The following is a 25,532-nucleotide window of genomic DNA, read 5'->3' on the forward strand; positions in this document are numbered from 1 at the left end:
AATCATGTGGAAAACGGGGCTGGGGGAGGAAGGAAAGGGGGGGACGGACACTCACCCTCCTCCTCACCTCCGGGGGGGGTCCTGGAGCCCCCTCGGAATCCATGGAATGTTTGGGATGGGAAGGGGGGGGGGCAGCAGAGCTGGATCCCGACGGTCCCTTCCCTGCAGGGATCCCCCCCTGGGATGGGCAGGAACGGCTGGGGGGGGCCTGGAGATTCCAGGGGGGATCCTGGAGATTCCAGGGGGGATCCTGGAGGGTCCTGGAGGTTCCAGAGGGGAGGGATCCTGGAGATTCCAGGGGGGATCCTGGAGGGTCCTGGAGATTCCAGGGGGGATCCTGGAGCTGCTGCCTCCTCCTCCTCCTCGCTCCCTGATCCAGGAATTTGGGATTTGGGACTGGGATGCTCCTTCCCCCCCCATTCCCGGGGATTTCAGGGGGTGTCTCCCCAGGATGAGGTTGGGAGGGGGAGAACCCAGAGCCTTCCCGACCCCCCCGGGAAGGGAAAACACCCCCAAAATCCCCTCCCCCAGGCTCGGGGGGGGGTGTGGGATCCCCCTCCCCCCTCGTTTGCCCGACCCCTCTCTTGGCTTTAAGAGCAGTGACCCCCCCCCTGCACCCCAAATGTCCCCAAATGTCCCCCAAATGTCCCCCCCAGGCTCAGCCCGTCCTGCTGGTCAGATGTCCCCCCCCAATTCCCGTGTTGTCCCCTCAGTGTCCCCCCCCCGTGTCCCCTCAGTGTGTCCCCCCCCTCCCCCAAAATCTCTTTGTTTAGCACTAATTATTTGTCACGTTTGATGATGATTATTTAGCATTAAAAACCAAAAAAAATTCTATTTTAAAAAGAAAAACAAAAACAACGCTGGCAGGACCCACCTGAGGGGGGGGGTTTAATCAAAGGGGGGGGTCCCAGGACTCGGGGGGGGGGGGACAAGGAGGAAAGAGGGGGGACAAGGAGGAAGGAGGGGACACAAAAAGGAAGAGGGGACACAAAGAGGAAGAGGGGACACCAGGAGGAAAAGGAGGGGACACTCAACCCCTTCCCCACCCCCTGTTTTTCTTGGGGCAGGACCAAAAGCTTTGGGATGGGGACCAAAATCTTTGGGATGAGATTTTAGGAGGGGAGGGGCCCACAGGACACCCCCCCCCCCCCAGGCCACAGGTGAAGCAAAGACAGGGCACAGCAGGGGTTAAACCACTAGAAGTTTAATTAATTGCATTATTACTACAAGAATAAAGGATTCCTGAGAGCCTCTCGCAGTGCCCGGAGCTTTCATGGAGCACAAAATTCCTCCTCCCTCCCTTCCCCAAAAAATCCAGGTGTGCACCCCCCCCAAAAAACCTTCCCCCCCCCCAACAGAAATCCAGCTAAAGGCACTGAAGTGCTTGAAAACCAAGGTTACAAAGCCATATTTTTTCTTTTTTTTAAACGTTTTTCCTTCCTCTAAAACTCGTAGAAACTTTAGGGTTTGGTTTTGTTTTGTTTTTTTTCTCTATTATTAAACAGCATTTACAGGGTCAAGGCCCCAAAACCCCCCGGGGGGGTGGGGGGGGTCACACCCGGCCCAAGGGATTTGGGAACCACTTGGATTCCTCTCCTTTTCCTTTGAAATCCTCCCCCCCCCACACTTTTCTCTCCCATCTGGAATTCCCCATCTGGAATCCACCTGCAGCGAGGGGGGGGGGAGGAGGATTCACCCCCTGCCCAAAAAAAAATAAGGAGAAAACCAAGGGGAAAAAAAAAATAATAATAAAAATCAAGAAATCAACCCCCAAAAAACCAAAAATAAGGGGAAAAAAAACCCCAAACAAACAAAAAAAAAAAACACAAACCCCCAAAATCACAACAGCAGTTGGTTGGTTCTGTCACCTTTAGTGTATGATACAAGTTCCCAGGGCGGGTTAGAGGGTGTTTATTCACAGGGACACGGTGGGAATTCCCGGGATAACGAGTCCAAAGAGTCTTTTCCGGCCGTTTTTTTTGTTTTTTGGGGGGGGACCTGGTGATGGGGAGGGTCCCCCCTGGTCCCAAAATATCCCGAGGAAGAGGAGCAGCCGGGAAAACGGGGGAAGGAGCCTCTGTGGTTTCAGTCCAGAGCGGGATTTGGGAGCAGAATTCCCTCCTTTCCTTCCCCTGGAGAGCAGCAGGATCCCGGTTGGAATGTGGGGAGACCCCCCCCTCCTGTTGCTGGGATTGCCCAGACGGGTTTTTTGGGCTTGTTATTCCTTGTTATTCCAAAGGGAAATCTCCTCCTAGGGAATGCCAAGTGTCCGAGTGTCCCAAGGACAGCACAAAGTGATGGATGATCCCAAAGAATGGACGATCCCAAGCGATGGATGATCCCAAGGGATGGATGAGGGACCTCTCCAAGGGGCTGATGGATCCCAGCCCCGTTCCAGGAGTTTGGGATCGGCTCCTTTCCCGCAGCTCCCGGCGAAACACAACAACAAACAAAAAAACCCCAAAAACGTCCGAAAGGGAAAGAAAACCGAAAAAACCCCCAAACACCCAAAAAAAGGTGGATTTTTTTGCTGTGTGAGGACGTGGAAAAGCCTCCCCTTGGTCCCAGGTCCTGCCCAGCTCCGGAGCAGGGACAGGGAAGGGCCCCTCGGTGAGTCCGGACGTGGCTCCTCTCCCGGAGCCGAAATCCAGGGATTTGGGATCATCCCCAAGTCCCAGGGGATTTGGGATCATCCCCAGTTCCCAGGGGATGGACACAGGAGCAGATTGAGGCACAGAGTCAGGACAGCTCATCCCATCCCATCCCGGTTCTCCTCTCTCTCTTCCCAGCTCCTTCATCGGGATGGAGGGAGGGGGAGCCCGGGGCTGGTATTTACACTGTTCCCACCGGGAATGCCGTGGGAATGCCAGGGATCCCGGGGGAATTCCCGGGGCTTCGATCCAGGGGGGATTCCCGGGGAGGGCTCCCTCAGTTCTTGGGGCTGTTGTTCCACTCCGTGGGTCCCGAGAGGGAATTCCAGAGGCAATTCCAGAGGCAATTCCAGAGGCTGGGCCAGGCTCCCCCCTCAGTTCTCAGGGCTGTTGGGCTGTTGTTCCACTCCATGGGTCTCGAGAGGGAATTCCAGAGGCAATTCCAGAGGGAATTCCAGAGGCCAGGCCAGGCTCCCCTTCAGTTCTCGGGGCTGTTGTTCCGCAGGGTCCCAAGGGGGAATTCCAGAGGGAATTCTGGAGGGAATTCCAGAGGCCCAGCTAGGCTCTCCCTCAGTTCTCGAGGCTGTTGTTCCGCAGGGTCCCGAGGGGGAATTCCGGAGGGAATTCCAGAGGCCGGGCCGGGCTCCCCCTCAGTTCTTGGGGCTGTCGTTCCGCAGGGTCCCGAGGGGGAATTCCGGAGGGAATTCCAGAGGCTCCCCCTCAGTTCTCGGGGCCGTTGTTCTGCCTGGCCCTGATGAAGGCCATGCCGTGGGTCCTGAAGTGGGTCTTGAGGTTGAGCTGGCTGTCGAAGCCCCTCCCGCACACTTTGCACACCAGTTTCCCGTCGTTCCCCGCGCTCTGGGATCCCCCTTCCCGGGGGCTCCGGGGCCCCGGGGCCGGATCCTCCCCGTCCCCCGGGCCCTTCTTCTTCTTGTGGGTGATGAAGCGGTGGCGGTTGAGGGACACCTGGGAGGTGAAGCAGAGCCCACACTCCCGGCACTGGTGGGAGCTCCCGTCAGTCCGGTGCTGCGGGATGTGCTCCTGGAAGTCGGAGGCGCTGCTGGCCAAGTACCCGCACTTGCGGCACCTCAGGGGCCCTTTGCGCTCCCCCTTGGGGGTCTTGGAGGGGGGGGTGGTGCTGTCGGGCTCCTCGCTGCACGAATCGTCCGAGGAGAGTTTCCTCTTCCGGCCCGAGAGCTGCGGGATGAGCGGAGAGGGGTCGGGTGGGAATCGGGATCGGGAGGAACCCATCGGCACCGGGATCTGCCCCACGGGGATTCGCTTGGATCCAGGGATGGGGGGGCACTGAGAGCTGTGGGATCTCACCCAAGGGGGGTCCCAGAATAGGTGGGATCCCATCCAGGGATCCATCCAGGGATCCACTCAGGGATCTACCCAGGAATTCCACCCAAGGGGGGGTCCCAGAACAGCTGGAATCTCATCCAGGGATCCATCCAGGGATCCCGCCCAAGGGGGTCCCAGAACAGGTGGGATCCCATTCAGGGATTCCTGGATGGAATCCCATCCCAGGGGGGTCCCAGAACAGGTGGGATCCCATCCAGGGATCCATCCAGGGATCCATCCAGGAATCCCATGCAAGGGGGTCCCAGAACAGCTGGAATCTCATCCAGGGATCCATCCAGGGATCCCGCCCAAGGGGGTCCCAGAACAGGTGGGATCCCATCCAGGAACCCTTCCCAAAGGGGTCCCAGAACAGGTGGGATCCCATCCAGGGACCCATCCAGGAATCCCATCCCAGGGGGGGTCCCAAAACACCTGGAATCCCATCCAGGAATCCCATCCAAGGGGGTCCTGGAACACCTGGAATCCCATCCAAGAATCCCACCCAGGAATCCCATCCCAGGGGCTCCAGAACATCCCCCCCCGTGTCAGGCCCCTCACACCCTGGGGCACATCCTGGGCGATCTCCAACGGGACCTTCCTGCTTTCCTGCAGGACAGGGAGTCAGGAACAAACCAGGAAACGCCTCCAACCCCCCCCAAGCCCCCCCTGACCCCCCTGTACCTGGGAGGGGCCGCTCCCGATCCGGGAAATCACGACCTCCTGGCTCCTCATCTGATCCGTGACCTTGATCCCGTGCCGGACCTGGATGTGCTTCTCCAGGATGAGGCGGCTGCTGAAGGTCCTTTTGCCCTCTGTGCAGTACCTGGGGGGTGGGACAGGACCTCAGGGAGCTCCCAAGCCCTCCTGGTTTCCTTGGGAATTCTGCTCTGGCATCCCAATCCCAAATCCCAAACCCCCAAAGTGCTCAACAACAACAAAACCCCGGAGTCATTCCTGGCTCCTCCCGCTCCGTGTCCAACCTCCTGCAGCTTCATCTCCCCACCTTTTCCCCCTCCCCGGGAAAAGGAAGCTCCCAAACCCTCCTGGTTTCCTTGGGAATTCTGCTCTGGCATCCCAATCCCAAACCCCAAACCCCCAAAGTGCTCAACAACAACAAAACCCCGGAGTCATTCCCAGTTCCTCCCGCTCCGTGTCCAACCTCCTGCAGCTTCACCTCCTCACCTTTTTCCCCTCCCTGGGAAAAGGAAGCTCCCAAACCCTCCTGGTTTCCCTGGGAATTCTGCTCTGGCATCCCAATCCGAAATCCCAAACCCCAAAGTGCTCAACAGCAACAAAACCCCGGAGTCGTTCCCGGCTCCTCCCGCTCCATGTCCGACCTCCCGTGGATTCACCTCCCCACCTTTTTCCCTTTCCCGGGAAAAGGAAGCTCCCAAACCCTCCTGCTTTCCCTGGGAATTCTGCTCTGGCATCCCAATCCCAAACCCCAAACCCCCAAAGTGCTCAACAACAACAAAACCCCAGAGTCATTCCCAGCTCCTCCCGCTCCGTGTCCGACCTCCCGTGGATTCACCTCCCCACCTTTTCCCCCTCCCCGGATCCAACCTCCCCCCCCCGGGGGGTTTTCCATCCCCCCCATTTTCCCAGGAAGGGGATGGGGAAGGGGATGTGGAAGGGGATGGGGAAGGGGATGGGGAAGGGGATGGGAAGGGGATGTGGAAGGGGATGTGGAAGGGGATGGGGAAGGGGATGTGGAAGGGGATGGGAAGGGGATGGGAAGGGGATGGGAAGGGGATGTGGAAGGGGATGGGAAGGGGGTGGCTGCCGTGGGTACCTGCAGGGATAGACCCGTTTGATGCCCTCGTGGTTGACCCGGACGTGCCGGCGCAGGCTCGGGGCCGAGCAGAAGGAACGTTCACAGAGGTGACACGGGAACTTCTTCACCGACTATGGGGACAACAACGGGGCCCTCAGCCCGGAGCCGGGGCAGGGATCCCGCTCCAGGGGATGGGGGGCACTCGGATTCCCACTCCCTGCCCATCCCAGGGATGCCCAAAGGGGTCGGGAGCAACTCAAACCTCAACCCGGGGAGGGGGGTTTGTCCTGGGGAGAAGGATCCCGAGGGTCCCATCCCTGCTCTGGGGGACATCCCTGTGACATTCCCTGATCCTAAAACAGGGATCCATTCAGGAATCTCATCCAAAGGGGGACCACAGGACAGGTGGAATCCCAGAACAGGTGGAATCCCATCCAAGGGAATCCCATCCAAGGGAATCCCATCCAAGGGAATCCCAGGACAGGTCCAATCCCATCCAAAGGATTCCCATCCAAGGGAATCCCACTCAAAGGAATCCCATCCAAAGGAATCCCATCCAAGGGAATCCCATCCAAGGGAATCCCAAGACAGGTGGAATCCCAGGACAGGTGGAATCCCACCCAAGGGAATCCCATCCCAGGGACTCCCAGGACAGGCCGAGTCGCCCTGGACGCCGTGTCCCCCCCCCCACATTCCCGAGGGTCTGGAATTCCCTCATTCCCAGCTCACCTTCCCGTGCTCCTTCTTCATGTGGGCCACGTACTCGTCGCGCTCGGGGAACCAGGAGTGACAGACCCCGCAGGTCCAGCCGCTGCCCTTGGATTTGGATCCCGTTTTCCGCTGGAATCGGCTCCTCTTGGCCTTGCGCAGCTCCGGGGAACTCGGGGGCTCGTCCTCCTCCGTGGACGACGAGGATTCCTCGGAAATCTTGGACACGGGAGTCTCCAGGGGCTCCTGCTTGGGGGTCAGCAGCACCTTCCGGGCCCCGTCCTCCTTGGCCTTCTGGGGCTGGTGGGTGTTCTGGGGGGGAAAAAATGGGGGGATTCGGGGTTTTTCCTGGGAATTCTGCCCGTCCGGGGATGGGGGCGGGTGGGGAGGGAATTTCGGATCAGCTCGTTCAGTCCACTTCTCATGGAGCAGGTGGCTCCAACCCGGCCTGGGATGGGATTGGAGGATCCCTCCTGGGATGGAGAATCCCTCGGGATGGAGAATCCCTCCAGGAACAGAGAATCCCTCCAGGGATGGAGAATCCCTCAGGGATAGAGAATCCTTCCAGGGATGGAACATCCCTACATGGATTGAGAATCCCACAGGGATGGAGAATCCCTCAGGGATAGAGAATCCCTCCAGGAACAGAGAATCCTTCCAGGGATGGAGAATCCCTCAGGGATGGAGAATCCCTCCAGGGATGGAGAATCCCTCAGGAACAGAGAATCCCTTCCAGGGATGGAACATTCCTCCCCTCCAGGGATGGACAATCCCTCCAGGGATGGAGAATCCCTCCAGGGACAGAGAATCCCTCCAGGGACAGAGAATCCCTCCAGGAACAGAGAATCCCTCAGGGATAGAGAATCCTCCAGGGATGGAGAATCCCTCCAGGACAGAGAATCCCTCAGGGATGGAGGATCCCTCCAAGGATGGAGAATCCCTCCAGGGATGGAGAATCCCTCAGGGACAGAGAATCCTTCCAGGGATGGAACATCCCTCCATGGATTGAGAATCCCACAGGGATGGAGAATCCCTCCAGGGATGGAGAATCCCTCAGGAACAGAGAATCCCTTCCAGGGATGGAACATTCCTCCCCTCCAGGGATGGAGAATCCCTCCAGGGACAGAGAATCCCTCCAGGGATGGAGAATCCCTCCAGGAATAACCTGTGCCAGGGGCCTCACCACCCCCTGAGGGGGTTTTCCCGGGTTTCCCAGGGGTTTTTCCTACTGTTCCCCAAGGGTTTTCCTGGGGTTCCCAAAGTGTTCCAGGATTCCCTGGGAGGATTAGGGAGGCTCATGGATTCAGCCCTTCCCTGTGGCAGGAAAGACTGTGGATCCCTGATTTTTTTTTCCCCCCTTTTTTTAAGGAATAAAAGGTTCTCCTGGTTTAGGGAATAAACTGGGATTAAACCCTTTGGGCTTGGGAGGGACCCCAAGATCCCCCAGGGAACTTCGAGCACGGATGAAAGGTGGCAGCCGAGGATCAGGATGCTCCTGGATTCCTGTGCCAGGAAAGACCCCGTGGATCCCTGATTTTTTTTTCCCCCCCATTTTTTTAAGGAATAAAAGGTTCTCCTGGCTGAGGGAAAAGCCTCTGCTGGGGATAAACTGGGGATAAACATTTTGGGCTTGGGAGGGATCCCAAAGATCCCACGGATGAAAGGTGGCAGCTGAGGAAGAGGATTAGGGAGGCTCCTGGATTCCCTGTGGCAGGAAGGACCGTGGATCCCTGATTTTTTTCCCCCTTTTTTTAAGGAATAAAAGGTTCTTCTGGTTTAGGGAAAAGCCTCTGCTGGGGATAAACTGGGGATAAACATTTTGGGCTTGGGAGGGATCCCAAAGATCCCACGGATGAAAGGTGGCAGCTGAGGATTCAGGAGGCTCCTGGATTCCCTGTGCCAGGAAAGACCCCGTGGATCCTTGATTTTTTTTCCCCCCCTTTTTTTTAAGGAATAAAAGGTTCTCCTGTTTAGGGAAAAGCCTCTGCTGGGACAAACACCATGGGTTTGGGAGGGAGCCCCAAACACCACCCAGGGAACCTCCCGTCGCCCGAACCCTCCCGGGGCCGCTCCCGGTGGGTCGGGATTCTCCCGTTTTTCCCGTTTTTTTCCCAGTTTTTCCCGTTTTTTCCCCGGGCTGACCTTGAGGTGCTCGAGCATGGTGCGTTCTGGGCGAAGAGCAGCGGGCACTGCGGGCACTTGAAGACGCTGACGCGCTGCGGGAGCAGGTGCTGGTCAAAGTGGGCCGAGAGCAGCGGCTTGTGCGTGAACACCGTGTCACACATGGCACACTTGTAGATCAGCCTGGGGGGAAAACATACATGTGAACACATATGAACACATGGGAACACACAGGGACACCGTGTCACACATGGCACACTTATAGATCAGCCTGGGGGGAAAAAACTCATGTGAACACATATGAACACATGGGAACACACAGGACCCCGGGTCACACATGGCACACTTGTAGATCAGCCTGGGGGGAAAAACATACATGTGAACACATATGAACACATGGGAAACACAGTGACACCGTGTCACACATGGCACACTTGTAGATCAGCTGGGGGAAAAACATGGATAAACACGTGTGTGACACACACATGGCACACAGGGACACCGTGTCACACATGGCACACTTGTAGATCAGCCTGGGGGGAAAAACACATACATGGGTGCATACATGGACACACAGGACACTGTGCACACATGGCACACTTGTAGATCAGCCTGGGGGGGAAAAACACATACATGGGGCATACATGGACACACAGGGACACCGTGTCACACATGGCACACTTTATAGATCAGCCTGGGGGGAAAAACATACATGAACACGTGTGTGACCACACAGGGACACACAGGGACACCGTGTCACACATGGCACACTTGTAGATCAGCCTGGGGGAAAAACATACATGAACACGTGTGTGACACACACAGGGACACCATGTCACATATGGCACACTTGTAGATCAGCCTGGGGGAAAAACATGGATAACACGTGTGTGACACACACAGGGACACACAGGGACACCGTGTCACACATGGCACACTTGTAGATCAGCCTGGGGGAAAAACATACATGGACATGTGTGTCGCACACACATGGACACTGTGTCACACATGGCACACTTGTAGATCAGCCTGGGGGGATAAACATACATGTGAACACATATGAACACATGGGAACACACAGGGACACCGTGTCACACATGGCACACTTGTAGATCAGCCTGGGGGGAAAAACATGGATAAACATGTGTGTCACCACATGGACACACAGGGACACCGTGTCACACATGGCACACTTGTAGATCAGCCTGGGGGGAAAAACATGGATAAACACTGTGTGGACACACACATGGACACACAGGGACACCGTGTCACACATGGCACACTTGTAGATCAGCCTGGGGGGAAAAACATGGATAAACACATGTGTGACACACACATGGACACACAGGGACACCGTGTCACACATGGCACACTTGTAGATCAGCCTGGGGGGAAAAACATGGATAAACACATGTGTGACACACACATGGACACACAGGGACACCGTGTCACACATGGCACAACTGTAGATCAGCCTGGGGGGAAAAAAACATGGATAAACACATGTGTGACACACACATGGACACACAGGGACACCGTGTCACACATGGCACACTTGTAGATCAGCCTGGGGGAAAAACATGGATAAACACATGTGTGACACACACATGGACACACAGGGACACCGTGTCACACATGGCACACTTGTAGATCAGCCTGGGGGGAAAAACATGGATAAACACATGTGTGACACACACATGGACACACAGGGACACCGTGTCACACATGGCACACTTATAGATCAGCCTGGGGGGGAAAAACATACATGAACACGTGTGTGACACACACAGGGACACCGTGTCACACATGGTACATTTATAGATCAGCCTGGGGGGAAAAACACATACATGAACACACATGAACACACATGAACACACATGAACACACGTGAACACCGTGTCACACAGGCACACTTGTAGATCAGCCTGGGGGGACACACGGGGACTCCACGGGGGGGGTGGCAGCCCAGGAAAAACCCTGGGAAAAACATTGGGAAAAAATCCGGGAATCCTGGGGAAAAGCCCTGGGAAAAACCCCAGGAAAAGCCCTGAGGACACCCCTGGGAAAACCCCTGGGAAAACTCCCTCGGGAACCCCAGGAAAACCCACAGGAACCCCGGGAAAAACCCCGGGAAAAGTCCCAGGAACCCTGGGAACCCCAGGAAAACCTCTGGGAACCCCAGGAAAACCCTCAGGGACCCCGGGAAAACCCTTCAGGGAACTCTGGGAAAACCACCAGGAAAAACCCTGGAACTGGGTTGGATTCCCAGTTCCAACAATCCCGGAATTGTTTGGGTTGGACTCCCAGTTCCCACAATCCTGGAATTATGTTGGACTCCCAGTTCCCACAATCCTGGAATTATCTTGGACTCCCAGTTCCTACAATCCTGGAATTATGTTGGACTCCCAGCTCCCACAATCCTGGAATTATCTTGGACTCTCAGTTCCCACAATCCTGGAATTATGTTGGACTCCCAGTTCCCACAATCCTGGAATTATCTTGGACTCCCAGTCCTCACAAACACGGAATTGTTCAGGTTGGAAAACCCCCTCCAAGGTCCTCGACTCCAACCATTCCCTCCACATTCCCAAGGGATCCCTGTCCCCGACCGCCGCATCCCCACATTCCCACGGATTCTTGGGACATCCCCACGGATTCCTGGGACATTCCCACGGATTCCTGGGACATTCCCACGGATTCCTGGGACATTCCCATGGATTGTACCCCTGGACACCCCCATCCCAGCCCCTTGAGCCCTCTTTCCATGCAGGAATTCCCCCCGATATCCCACCCCAACCTCCCCAGGGGCGGCTCCCGTTTCTCCGGGACGATCCTCGGGATGCCGGAATTCCTTGGAATTCCCCACTCACTTGGATTGCTGGTTCCCAAATCCCGGGTGCTGGGTGTACACGTGGGCGTGGGCGCTCGGAGCCGACTTGAAGGCCATGGGACAGATGGGACACTTGTGGAAAACCTCGCAGTGGGAAGTCTGGATGTGGGATTTGATGGAATTCACCCCCCCGAAGACCACGGCGCAGCTGGGACACCTGGAATGGGAATGGGAACGGGATACAGGCACGGCTGGGACACCTGGAATGGGAATGGGAACGGGATACAGGCACAGCTGGGACACCTGGATAATGGGAATGGGATACAGGCACAGCTGGGACACCTGGAATAATGGGAATGGGAATGGGGATGGGATACAGGCACAGCTGGGACACCTGGATAATGGGAATGGGATACAGGCACAGCTGGGACACCTGGATAATGGGAATGGGATACAAGCACAGCTGGGACACCTGGAATAATGGGAATGGGAATGGGAGAAAGGCACCAGGATGTCGGGGGGGACACCAGGATCCTGGAAAAACTCCCACAGACACCAGGATCCAAAACAGGATCTGGGAAAACTCCCACAGCCACCAGGATCCAACCCAGTGCCAGTCCCAAACTCCAGCCTGGATCATCCCCTCCCTCCCAGCCCTGGCGGGATCCCAAATTCCAGCAGGGATAATCCACAGGCCTTGGATGCTTCCAGCTGGGATTGAGGCTGCCCAGGAAGCCCCAGGAGGATGGGAATTCCCACGGGATGAGAGCAGGGAAGGGGCAAAGGGCAACATCCCGAGGGGGAGGGAAGAAGGAACACGGATTCCGCCGGAACGGGTTCGGGGAGACGCGACGGATTTGGGCCTCCCCCTGCAGAATCCCGGGATTTTGGGGTCATACCTGTATCCCACCCTGCGGGAGAAGTGCAGGCAGTACTCCTTAGGTGGGATTCGAAGTTGGCCAGCAGGAAATTCCGCCGCATTCCGGGCAGACGTGGGGGGGGCGGCTGCGGTGCATCCGCTGGTGAGACGCTGAAGCTGCACGGTTGACCTGATCCATGGGGCACGTGGAGCACCCTGGGAAAGGGGGATTCCATAGGGTCAGCCGCCCGGAACGGTTGGGTATTCCATGGGTTTACGGCCGTGGGTCACCGCCCTCCCACTGCCATCCCACTGCCTTCCCACCATCCTTCCATCATCTCCCAGTGCCTTCCCAGCATCCTTCCATCATCTCCCAGTGCCTTCCCACCATCTCCCACTATATCCCACTGCCTTCCCACCATCCTTCCATCATCTCCCACTGCCTTCCCACCATCTCCCATCATCTCCCACTGCCTTCCCACCACCTCCCACTGCCCTCCCACCACCTTCCCACCATCCTTCCATCATCCACACATATTCCACTGCCCTCCCATCATCTCCCAGCACCTTCCCACCATCTACCATATCCCACTGCTCTCCCACTGTTTCCACCACCTCCCAGTGCCTTCCCACCACCTTCCACTGCACTCCCATCATGTCCCACCACCTCCCCACCACCTCCTACTGCCTCCCCACCACCTCCCAGTGCCTTCCCACCACCTCCCACCATCTCCCACTGCCTTCCCACCATCTCCCACTGCCTTCCCACCATCTCCCACTGCCTTCCCACCACCTCCCACCACCTTCCCATCACCTCCCACCACCTCCCACTGCCCTCCCACTGCCTTCCCACCATCTCCCACCACCTCCCACTGCCTTCCACCATCTCCCACTGCCCTCCCACTGCCCCACCATCTCCCACTGCCCTCCCATGCCTTCCCACCATCTCCCCACTGCCCTCCCCACTGCCTTCCCACCATCTCCCAGCCCTCCCACTGCCTTCCCACCATCTCCCACTGCCCTCCCACTGCCTTCCCACCATCTCCCACTGCCCTCCCACTGCCTTCCCACCATCTCCCACTGCCCTCCCACTGCCGTCCCACCATCTCCCACTGCCTTCCCACCACCTCCCACCACCTTCCCATCATCTCCCACCACCTCCCACCATCTCCCACCACCTTCCCACCAACTCCCACTGTCTTCCACCACGCTCCCACCACCTCCCACCACCCTCCCACCATCTCCCACCGCCTCCCACCACCCTCCCACTATCTTCCACCACCCTCCCACCATCTCCCACCACCTCCCACACCCCTCCCACCACCTCCCCCCCCTTTCCTGCCCCTCCCTCACCGTGCTGCCGGCGCTCCCTCCCTGCTGCTGCTGCTGCTGCTGCTGGAAATGTGCCGCCAGCCCGGCCTTGTCCTTGCACTGCTCCTTGCACTCCAGGCACCTGAAGCAGCTGTAGCTGCCCTGCTCCGACCCTCCCAGGGGCAGCACCGGCGGCTCCTGCGCCCCGTTGGCCACGCCGGGGCCCTCCTGGGCCACCCTCCCAGCGGCAGGAAAGGAAGCCACGGGCACCAGGGGGGTGATGTCGGGCTGGCCCACCATCTGGTCCAGGGCGATGGGGCGCATGACCAGGTGGGAGCACTGCATGACCAGCCCCTTGTCCTTGTGCTCGCGGGCGTGCAGGAGGAGGCTGCACTGTTGAAGAACCCAGGCGCTTGGTGCAGTGGTTGCAGGTGACCTCGATCCTCATGCTGCGCCGGTCGTAGTGCCGCGCCAGGCTCTTCTCCAGGGCGAAGGCGTCGCCGCACTCCAGGCAGCGGTAGCCGAAGGGTGGCAGCGCCAGGCTGGCGTCGGCGGGCGGGCTCAGGTTGGGCTTGTAGGTGGGCAGCAGGTTCTTGCTGTTGAGGATCTTGTTGAAGGCCTCCACCCAGGCTCGACTGGCTGCGGGAGATGACGGTGCCGGCCACGGCGGGCCGGCGGCTTCGGCGGCTGCACCATCACCACCGCGGCGCCGTTCACCTTCTGCCCGCCCGCCGCCGCCGGGGCGGCACCGGCGCCACCGGCCCTGCCGTCGACCCTGGGCAGGCTCTGCGGCACCAGGTTGATGATGTTCTTGGCCACGGCCTTGCCGGGCTTGGCGGGCAGCACCACGGACTTCTGCTGCGCCACGCTGGCGGCGATGAGCATGGCGCTGCTGGCGCTCTGGATGGTGGACACGGGCAGCACCGTGCCCTGCAGCTTCGTGCCGTTGCCCAGCTGGACGCTGACGATCTTGGGCCCTTCCGCCGCCTTCGAGGGGCTGCCCAGCTCCGCTCTGTCCTTGGGGGGCGGCTCCGGGATCCCGTCCTCCTTCGGGCCCTCCAGGGAGGGCTCCCGGGAGCTCTGCTCGCCCCCCGGGCCCTTGGTGGAGCCCGGCTCCGAGTCCGAGGACACCCTGGTGACCGTCCTGGTGATGCTGCCGCAGGAGGTCTTGATGGTTTTGATCCTCACCTTGAGTGGCCGCGAGGAGCCGGAGGAAGGCGAGTCGTTGTTGTTCTCCTCCTCCTCCTCCTCCTCCTCTTCGTCCTCCTCCTCCTCCTCCTCGGCGCTGGACATGCTCTGCGGGCTCCCCGTGGATTTATCCAGCCCTTCCTGCTCCTCCTTGAGGGAGAGCCCGTCCTTTGGGGAGGGGGCCAGCCCGGGGGACGGGGGTTTGAAGAAGGGCTCCCGGGGGCTGCCGCGGGGCGAGCGCTTCCCCTCGGCCGCGCTCCCGGCCTCGCCCAGGGCGGCCTCCGCGCCCGGCCAGGGCGGGAGGGGCGAATCCTCGGCGGAATAACGCACGGTGACGGACTTGAGGTGCTCCAGGGGGCTGTCCCCGAGGGCTGTCCCCAACCCCTTGGGGCTGGGCTGGCGCCCCGGCAGCTCCTCCGAGTCGGATTCCTCCTTTTTGATGGCGGGGCCGGGGCGGGATCCGTCGGTGCCGCCGGCCTGGTTGGGCTCGAAGGGCTGCGGGAAGGCCGAGGGCAGGTCCCCCGAGCCCTCCTTGCAGTCCAGGCCCGGCGTGGTCGGGGAGGGCGACAGGCAGGGCACCGCCAGCGCCTTCTCCTTGCCTTTGCCCTCCCGGGCTCTGTCCAGCAGGGCGGGATCCTCGCCGGGCTCGGGGCTGAAGTGGGAGAACAGATCCAAGGCCTTGGACCCTTCTCCTTGGCCCAGCACTCCCCGTTGGCCGCCGACTCCCCCGCCCTGTGCCCGGGCGATCGCGGCGCGTCGGCAGCGGCACCGAATCCGTTGTGGAGCAGCCGGGAGCCCATTCCATGTCCCGGTGTCCCGCCCATTCCATGTCCCGGTGTCCCGCCCATCCCGTGTCCCGGTGTCCCGCCCATCCCGTGCCCTCCCGCCATCCCGTGTCCGTCCTTCCCGCGGCCGTCCAGCGGCTCCAGCTGCTCGGGGCACCCCGTGTTCTTGACGATGACGCTGACGGCCGAGATGTCGGGGTGGGGCAGGACGTGCTCGGGGGGCGGGGCTCCCCCCCCTGTCCCCGAGGAGTCCCCCGGGCCGGGTTTGAGGGGCGGGTCGGGCTCCTCGTGCCCGGCGTGGATCGCCTCGTTGGCGTCGATGTCGGGGATGTCGAAGGCGGCCAAGAGGTCGTCGAAGTCCGGGGTCTTCATGTCCCCCATGGTGGGTGCAGGGGGGGGGAGAGGCTGGGATGGGGGGGAAAAAAGGGGGATGGGGTGTTAGGGATGAAAATCCCGGCAAATTCTGGCTTTTCCCACCCTCTAAGCCCCAAATCCCAAAGCTGCTCAGGCTTCCTGAAGTCAGGAATTGCCACACAAGCCTTGGAATTGAGCTCATCCACCCCAATCCAAAACTGGAGTCTGTCCCTGCTGCCACATCCCAAAAAACCAGGAGTGGGGATGGTGATTCCCTGAGCTCCAGAGCCAGATCCCGGCAGGAAGAGGAGCCTCCCAGGTTGGAAGGTTTGTGCCTTCCAGAACCCGACAAATCCCAGCTTCTCCCAAAAGAAGCCCCAAATCCCGACGCTCCTGGGGCTTCCTGAAGTCGGGAATGCCACACAAGCCTTGGAACTGAGCTCATCCACCCCAATCCAAAGTGGAGACTGTCCCTGCTGCCACATCCCAAAAAACCAGGAGCGGGGATGGTGATTCCCTGTTTAACCCCAAGCTCTGGAATCAGATCCTGGCAGGAAGAGGAGCCTCCCAGGCTGGAAGGTTTGTGCCTTCCAGGACCCGACAAATCCCGGTTTCTCCCAAAAGAAGCCCCAAATCCCGACATTCCCTGGGCTTCCTGAAGTCAGGAATTGCCACACAGGCCTCAGAACTGAGCTCATCCACCCCTGTCTGTGCCCAATCCAGCCCCTCTTCCCACAAAACTGGAATCTGTACCTGCTGCCACATCCCAAAAAACCAGGAGCAGGGATGGTGATTCCCTGTTTAACCCCGAGCTCCTTTCCCTTTCCCTTTCCTTCCCTTCCCAAACCTTTCCTTCCCAAACTTTTCCTCCTTTCCTTTCCTTTCTCCTTTCCTTTCCTTTCTCCTTTCCTTTCCTTTCCTTTCCTTTCCTTCCCAAACCTTCCCAAACCTTCCCTTCCCAAACCTTCCCAAACTTTCCCTTCCCAAACCTTCCCTTCCCAAACCTCCCTTCTCAAACCTTCCCTTCCCAACCTTCCCTTCCCAAACCTTCCCTTCCCAAACCTTCCCTTCCCAAACCTTCCCTTCCCTTTATCCTTCCCTTCCCTTTTTCCTTCCCTTTTTCCTTCCCTTCTTCCTTCCCTTTTCCCTTCCCTTCCCTTCCCTTCCCTCTCCCAGGCCTCTCCTTTTGCTCCAAACACCCCCCCCAAACATTCCAGCAGCTCCAGCTGCTCCTCCCTCCCCCAGGGATCAGGGACAACCCTCTCCCCCCCCTCCCCGGTGCCCATCCCACCCCACATCCCGAGGATCCCGCCCTGGAAAAAAAACCTGGAAAACCCCTCGGGGGGGGGCCCCACATTTTTCCCACGGGAGCTGCTCCCACAGGGAAGCTCCCACAGGGGCTGCTCTTCCCGGGATTTGGCGGGAGCAGGGAATGGCCACACTCCCCCACACAACCCCCAAAGTGCTTCCCTGTGGCTCCGGGGCTTTTAATCCCGGGATCAGCGGGAAAAGCAAAGCCCGGGAGAGGCTGAGCCCGGCCCGGGGCTGATCCCTGGAAGAGCCCCCGGAGCGAATTCCCGAGGCCGGGACTATTCCAAGGCCTGGCTATTTTTAAAAGCTGCTTTTCCTGTTCCCTTCCCTGACCCCGGCGGGGCTTTGGCAGCTCCAGGCCCGGCTCCTTTCCCGGCTCCTTTCCCAGCTCCTTTCCCGGCTCCTTTCCCGGTTCCAGGGGGGTTAAGCCGGGTTTAACCCCCCCCTGCCCGGAGCCCCTTCCCCGTGGCGCTCCCAGCACCACGTGACGCCAGATCAGCTTCCCAAGGAAACCTTGGACAAAGCCTGGCCCTGTGTCCCTGGGCCCATGGAGCCTTGGGAATGCCGGGAACACGCACACACACCAGGCTCTGGAAAACGGGGAATGGCCAGGCTGGGCTCGGGGGCTGAGCGGAATTCCAGCCCTCTGGAGCTGTTGGGAAGTGATTCCTGCTCCAAGGCCTCTGGGAGTGATCCCTGCTCCAAACACTCTGGGAGTGATCCCTGGAAGTGACCCCTGCTCCAAGGCCTCTGGAAGTGATCCCTGGGAGTGATTCCTGCTCCAAGGCCTCTGGAAGTGATCCCTGCTCCAAAGCCTCTGGAAGTGATTCCTGTTCCAAGGCCTCTGGGACTGATCCCTGCTCCAAAGCCTCTGGGAGTAATCCCTGGGAAAGATCCCTGCTCCAAAGCCTCTGGAAGTGACTCCTGTTCCAAGGCCTCTGGAAGTGATCCCTGGAAGTGATCCCTGCTCCAAGGTCTCTGGGAGTGATCCCTATTCCAAGGCCTCTGGAAGCAATCCCTGCTCCAAACACTCTGGAAGTAACCCCTGCTCCAAAGCCTCTGGAAGTGACCCCTGCTCCAAAGCCTCTGGAAGTGACCCCTATTCCAAGGCCTCTGGAAGCGATCCCTGCTCCAAAGCCTCTGGAAGTGATCCCTATTCCAAGGCCTCTGGAAGCGATCCCTGCTCCAAAGCCTCTGGAAGTGACCCCTGTTGCTCCAAGTCCTCTGTCAACCCAGGGCAACAACTGGTTTGTACTGGGTTATCCAACCCCCCTTCCCAGGGTTATCCAACCCCCCTTCCCAGGGTTATCCAACCCCCCTTCCCAGGGTTATCCAACCTCCCTTCCCTAGGGACACCTCCCAGACAATCCTCAGGGATTGAGGGAGAAATTCCAGCCTTGGAGCACCTGGCACAGCTTTTCTCCCAAATCCTTCCCAACCCCCCTCCCCATTCCCAGCAGCTGCTGGGGAGGAGGAGGAGGGAAAAGCCTGGAAAAACCTCGGATTTTGGGGGATTTCTGCAGCACTTCCCCTTCCTTCCTCTCCAGGAGTTTGGAATCACTGGAAGGATCCACGAGGATCCCAAAAAATCCCACTGTGGAGCAGGAAAAAGCCACTTGGAAATAAGTTGGATTGATCCAGGTTTTTTTTTCCCCCTCCTTTCCTTCCCAAAGGGATCTCTCCAAATTCCCTGGAAGCAGCTCCCCAGAGGCTCGGGAAGGAGCCAAAAGCAGCTGGATGTTTTCCAGGTGAACAGAGGGAACAGGGAAGTTATTTCTCCCAGGATAAATAAAGCTCCTGGGTGGGAATGGGAGTGAGGGAGGTGGGAATGGGAGCACCAGGATCCCTCCCTCTTCCCGGCCATCCGTGGGATCCAGGCAATCCATGGGATCCCAGCGCTCCATGGGCACCATTCCAGGCCCATCCCAGTCCAGCCATTCCCTCTCCCCATTCCCAAGTGCCACAGAGGCACCAGCAGATCCCTCTGGATCCCATTCCCACACCGGATCCACAGGGAGCCCCATCCTGATCCCAAACTCCTGCCCCAGGCTCCCATCCCAATCCCAAAATCCCAATCCCAAAATCCCAATCCCAAACTGCCCATCCCAATGTCAAGATCTCATCCCAATCCCAAGATCCCCATCTCAAATTCCCCATCCCAATCCCACGATCTCAAACTCCCTATCCCGATCCCAAATCCCAAACTCCCCATCCCGATCCCAAACTCCCATCCCCATCCCAAGCTCCCATCCTGATCCCAAATCCCAAACTCCCCATCCCAATCCCAAACTCCCAATCTCAAACTGCCCATCCCAATCCCAAACTCCCATCCTGATCCCAAATCTCAAATCCCAAACTCCCCATCCTGATCCCAAGCTCCCATCCCAATCCCAAAATCCCAAACTCCCCATCCCAATACCAAGCTCCCATCCCAATCCCAAAATCCCAAACTCCCCATCCCAATACCAAGATCCCATCCTGATCCTGAGATCCCAATCCCAAACTCCCCATCCCAATCCCAAACTCCCAAACTCCCCATCCCAATCCCAAATCCCAACATCCCAATCCCAAGCTCCCATCCCAATCCCAAGTTCCCATCCCGATCCCGATCCCAAATCCCAAACTCCCCATCCCGATCCCAAGCTCCCATCCCAATCCCAAAATCCCAATCCCAAACTCCCCATCCCGATCCCAAATCTCAAACTCCCCATCCCAATCCCAAACTCCCAGCCCAATCCCAACATCCCAAATCCCAAACTCCCCATCCCAATCCCAAACTCCCCATCCCAATCCCAACATCCCAATCCCAAGTTCCCACCCCAATCCCAGGATCCCCCTCCCCGGCTCCGCTCCCCCATCCCGGCGCCGCCTCCTCGTCCCTCCCGGGCCCTTCCAGGGATTAAATTCCCTCCGGATGCCGGGAATTAACTCCCGACCATCTGCCCACCCCGGGAGGCCCCGACACAAACAAGGGGGGGGGGGGGCCAGAATCCCAGGAATCTCCGCAATTCCCAGCCTGGAATACTCGGGTTTCCAACCCTGGCAGGGCAGGTTTGGAGCCAGGATTGGGATCAAGCACTTTTTTCCCGGGATAACCAGGATCCTGGCGGAGGAGAAAGGGCTGGGGAGGGCAGTTCTGATATTCCAGGGAATTTCAGGATGTCTCCAAACATTCCAAGGATGCTCCCGAGCCCTGGGATCATTCCCAGCAGCTCCCAGTTATCCAGGGGCTTTCCAACATCTGTTTTCCAACCTCAGCCAGGATTTCCCCCCTATTCCAGATTTCCCCCCCTATTCCCACTTTCCCATTCCCAGTTTCCTCCTTATTCCCATTTTCTTCCCTGTTCCCAGTTTTCCCCCCATTCCAAGTTTCCAATCCCTCCCAACCATCCCCTGGAGAGGCACAAAGTCATTCCAGGACTGGAAAAACCCCAGGAGATGCTGCACTTTTTGGAGCCTTTCCACACATCCCACTTTCTCTTCTCCCACCAAATTCATGGAATCCTGGAATTCCCTCATCCCAAATCTCAATTCCCGGGACGCTGAGGTGTGATCAGACCCCCCCCGGGAGGATCCAGCCCCAAATCCCGAGTGGATTCCCACGGATTCCTGCACCCACTCCTCAAAAAAAACCTGGAGGAGCAGGAAAATTCCCCCGGGAATTTTGGGGCTCCCAAACGAGGCACCAGAAATGAGGTGAAGGATAAAGGGGGGAGGGAGGGGGGGGTCCAATTCCCACCCCAAAACCCCAAATCCCAAGATGGGGGATCCCCCTAAATCTCAGGATGGGGGTGTCCACGACCCCTCCCCAAAATCCCGGGAGTGGGGGTCGTCCACGATCCCAAAAATCCCGGGAATGGGGGTGTCCATGACCCCCCCCAAATCTCAGGATGGGGGTGTGACTGTGACACCCCCCCCCCAAAACCTGGGAAGGAGGGGGTGACTGTGACCCCCCAAAATCCCAGGATGGGGGTGTCCACGACCCCTCCCCAAAATCCCAGGATGAGGGAGCGACCAGGACCCCCCCAAATCTCAGGATGGGGGTGTCCATGACCCCTCCTCCAGTGACCGGGACTCCCCCAGGCCCGGGGAGGGGGGTCCCCACCCCCGTCCCGACGGGGAGAAGGAGCAGCAGGAGCGGTCCCTGCCCCCCAAACCCCCCTCGGGGACCCCCCCTGACCTGGGGCGGGGGGCGAGGGGGACCCCCAGGAGCGAGGGGGGGTCCGGGGGGGGGTCCTCGAGCAGAGGGGTCCATGAGGGGCCCCCTCAGAGCTGGGACCCCATTTCAGCCCCGGGACCCCCTTCAGAACTCGCTCCCCCTCAGACCTGCCCCCCCCCCCCCCTCCCAGGCCGGATCCCCCTCAGGCCTCACCCCCCCGATCTTCCCCCCCCCGTTGCGGCGGCGGTCGTACCTGGAGCTGCGGGCGGGGGGGGAGGCTCCCGCTGCCCGTTCTCGTTCCCGCTCCCTGTTCCGGATCCCGTTCCCGATCCCTATTCCCGGTTCAATCCCGTTCCCGGTCCTGGTCCCGCTCCGGCCCCTCCGCGGCGCCGCTTCCCCTCCGCCACTTCCTGCTCGGCCCCGCCCGCCCCGCGCGCCCGCCCCGCCGCGCCATTGGTCGAGCCGCCCGCCACTCACCCAAACACGCCCTTTTATTGGTTGGCAGCGCTGTCGCTCAAAGAGGGTCGCTGCTGTCCGCACTCGCCATTGGCGGAGCGCTGTCCCGCGTTCATAGGAGGACGGCTGTGTCAGTCAGCGCGCGGGTCACGCCCACGGCGCTGTTGCGCTTCCGATTGGTCCTGGAGCGCGTTCAACTCTCTGCTGATTGGCTGGGGGGCTGTCCATCAACTTAGCCCGCCTCTTCGCGCTTCCCATTGGTCAGGGTGGGTTGTCTGTCACGTGCGGCCGTGGCCGCCATTGAGGCGGGGAAGGTCCGTCGGGGCGGCTCCCAGTTGGTATTTTCCTATTGGGCGCCACACCTGTCGCTCAGAGCCAGGATGCGTCCCCCCGCCTGTCCTGGACGGGGTTCAACCCCCTTCTCCAATTAGCTGCCGGGACTGTCACTCAGGAGGGTTTCTGGGGTTGTCCCGCCCACCCCCGCCTGGTTCGGGAGGCCATTGGTCAAGAGCCCTGTCACTCAAGCATGTCTCTCGCTCTTCGCTCCCCATTGGCTGACGGGGCCAACGACCGCCCATTGGGCCAGTGAGCTGTCACTCAATACAAAGCCCCGCCCTCCTCGCAACCCATTGGCCCGTGCGAACACCAACATCCGCTCCTCTCCCTCGCTGATTGGCTGGTCCCGCTGTCCATCGACAGCCAGGCCCCGCCCTCCCCGACCTCGTTGTAAACACCGCGCGGGGCACGACGGGAGTTGGCGCAGGGGGCGGGGCTTGTAACACCAGTAACACCAGTAACACCAGTACGGGGGGTCCTGGGGCCCAATTCCCTCAGCACAGGGGACTCCAGGACCCCAGTTCTCCCAGTCCAGGGAATTCCCGGGGTCCACTCACCCCTCCCAGCCCAGGGAATTCCAATCCCGGTCCCCTCCAGGAGATCCCTGATCCCCCCCCATTCCCAGGGCTCATCCCAGGACGCACCAGGCCAAGAATTCCCTGGGAAAAACCTTTATTGTCCCATTCCAGCAGATCCAGCAGATCTCACGTGTCACACCCCCCCCGGTGGGGGAGGGATCATTTCTTGTCCTCCTCCTTCTTGTCCTTGTTTTCCTTGGAAGCCTGGGAGGCCAGGGATCCCATGGCATTCCGGATGGCCTCGTTGTTGGGATCCACCCCGGGCAGGTTCTCCAGGACACTCTGCAGGAACTCGGGGTCCTGCATCACGTCGTAGTCGTCCTCCTCCTGTGGGAACAGGATTTGGGATAATCCCACGTCCCTGGGAGGGGGTTTGGGGTCATCTGGGTCCTCGTAATTCCAGGGAGGGATCACGGGGTCCACAGGGATCAGGCATGGAATGGGGGGGGTGGGAAGGGACCTCAAGGATCATCCTGTTCCACCCTGCAGGCGGGATGGGATGGGATGGGATGGAACAGGGATGAGAGAGGGGTGGGATCCCCCCAGGCTCAGCTTGGCAGGCCCTGAGGTGTCCATGGGATGGGATGGGATGGAATAGGGGTGGGATAGGGGTGGAATAGGGGTGGGATAGGGATGGAACAGGGATGGAACAGGGGTGGGCCTTGGCAGGCTCAGAGGTGTCCATGGGATGGAATAGGGATGGGACAGGGATGGGACAGGGATGGGATAGGGATGGGATAGGGATGGGATAGGGATGAGATAGGGGTGGGATCCCCCCAGGCTCACCTTGGCAGGCTCAGAGGTGTCCATGGGATGGGATGGGATGGGATGGGATGGAATAGGGATGGAATAGGGATGGAACAGGGATGGGATCCCCCCAGGCTCACCTTGGCAGGCCCAGAGGTGTCCATGGGATTGGGATGGGATGGAATAAGGATGCAATAGGGATGGGATAGGGGTGGGATAGGGGTGGGATCCCCCCAGGCTCACCTTGGCAGGCTCAGAGGTGTCCATGGGATGGAATTAGGATGCAATAGGGATGGGATAGGGGTGGGATAGGGGTGGGATCCCCCCAGGCTCACCTTGGCAGGCTCAGAGGTGTCCATGGCAGAGCTGTCCACCTCCGCCGCCTCCGCCTGGGCAAACTCTGGGATGGGAGAAGGAGCAGCTCAGGAAGGATTCCCACCCCAGCAGTGCCCAACCCCGCAGTGGGACATGTTCCCAGGGGTTCTCCCGGGGTTTTTCCCCTCGGGAATGGCCTCACCAGCCCCCTGCAGGGACATCTGCATGGCGTAGGCGATCTGCTCCTCCTCCGTCATGGAGCTGAGGTCGGGCAGCCCCGCCCGGCCGAACTCCTGCTGGGTGATGGTCATCTTGAGCAGGGCATCGTCCGACTCTGCGGGCACAGACACTCTGAGGGCACTGCCAGGGACACACTGACCCCACGGGGACCCACAGACCCCACAGACCCCACTGGGGGCACTGCCAGGGCCCGGCCAAACTCCTGCTGGGTGAGGGTCATCTTGAGCAGGGCATCGTCCGACACTGAGGGCACTGCCAAGGACACACTGACCCTACAGGGACCCACAGACCCCACAGGGACCCACAGACCCCACTGGGGGCACTGCCAGGGACCCATAGACCCCACAGAGACCCACAGACCCCACAGAGACCCACAGACCCCACAGAGACCAACAGACCCCACAGGGACCCACAGACACACTGTGGGCACTGCCAGGGACCCACAGACCCTACAGGGACCCACAGATCCACCCAGGTCATTGTCAGGGACTCACAGACCCCATAGGGACCCACAGACCCCACGGGGACCCACAGACCCCACTGGGGGCACTGCCAGGCACCCACAGACCCCATGGGGACCCACAGACCCCACAGGAACCCACAGACACACTGCAGGCACTGCCAGGGACCCACAGACCCTACAGGGACCCACACACCCTACAGGGACTCACAGACCCCACAGGGGGCACTGCCAGGGACCCACAGACTCCAGAGGGACCCACAGACTCCAGAGGGGCCCACAGACCTCACAGGAGCCCATAGACCCACTGGGGACCTACAGACCCCACAGGGGGCACTGCCAGGGACCCACAGACCCTACAGGGACCCACAGACCCACTGGGGGCACTGCCAGGGACCCACAGACCCACTGGAGGCACTGCCAGGGACCCACAGACCTACTGGGGGCATTGCCAGGCACCCACAGACCCCACAGGGACCCACAGACCCCACTGGGGGCACTGCCAGGGACCCACAGACCCCACTGGGGGCACTGCCAGGGCCTGGCCCAACTCCTGCTGGGTGAGGGTCACCTCGAGCAGGACATCTCCCGACTCTGGGGTCACAGCCCCACTGGGGTCACACCTGGAGCCCTTCCAGAGCCTCCCCACCCTCCCAGGGCAGGATTTACCCCCAGTCCCCGACCCAAACCCGCCCTCCTGCCCCCCCAAACCCCTCGGTCCTCACCGTCCCCGGCAGTGGCCGCGATCCCGGCCTCGGCGGCCGAGGCGGCCGCAGCTCTTCGGGCCTCCTCCTCCTGCCGCTGCCTCTGCTCCTCCATGGACACCCTGAGAGCCTGGCACAGACAGGGAGGGCACTGGCACACAGCTGGCATGCAGCCACACCATCCCCCGAGGTTGGAAAAGCCCCCCCCAGCCCGTCCTGCCCACCCCGTGCCCCATTCCTGCCTTGGCACTCCACACTTGGCATCCCCACCACGGCCAGTCCTGCCCTGGGCACCTCCAGG

General features: G+C 59.9%; 2 protein-coding genes across 2 annotated transcripts in view; both read right to left on the reverse strand.

Moving 5' to 3' along the window:
• Positions 1 to 3,252: 3,252 nt before the first annotated feature.
• ZNF687 (zinc finger protein 687) lies at positions 3,253 to 21,803 on the reverse strand. The gene is given in 16 exon segments (XM_032712836.1): positions 3,253 to 3,848; positions 4,677 to 4,818; positions 5,788 to 5,900; positions 6,499 to 6,789; positions 8,620 to 8,645; positions 8,648 to 8,781; positions 11,469 to 11,645; positions 12,328 to 12,370; positions 12,373 to 12,402; positions 12,405 to 12,503; positions 13,649 to 14,004; positions 14,006 to 14,223; positions 14,225 to 14,272; positions 14,274 to 15,460; positions 15,463 to 15,976; positions 21,649 to 21,803. Coding segments are annotated over 15 exon segments (3,831 nt in total). The 5' UTR covers positions 15,953 to 15,976; positions 21,649 to 21,803; the 3' UTR covers positions 3,253 to 3,371.
• A 1,121-nt stretch (positions 21,804 to 22,924) lies between these two features.
• Positions 22,925 to 25,532, reverse strand: part of LOC116799612 (putative PIP5K1A and PSMD4-like protein) — a 30,838-nt gene continuing 28,230 nt past the window's right edge. Inside the window, 4 exon segments of the mRNA XM_032712860.1 lie at positions 22,925 to 23,092; positions 23,848 to 23,912; positions 24,030 to 24,161; positions 25,253 to 25,361. Coding sequence (XP_032568751.1) covers positions 22,925 to 23,092; positions 23,848 to 23,912; positions 24,030 to 24,161; positions 25,253 to 25,361 — 474 coding nt within the window.

Source organism: Chiroxiphia lanceolata, chromosome 29 (genome assembly GCF_009829145.1).
Source record: "Chiroxiphia lanceolata isolate bChiLan1 chromosome 29, bChiLan1.pri, whole genome shotgun sequence".
In the NCBI taxonomy this organism is placed as follows: domain Eukaryota; kingdom Metazoa; phylum Chordata; class Aves; order Passeriformes; family Pipridae; genus Chiroxiphia; species Chiroxiphia lanceolata.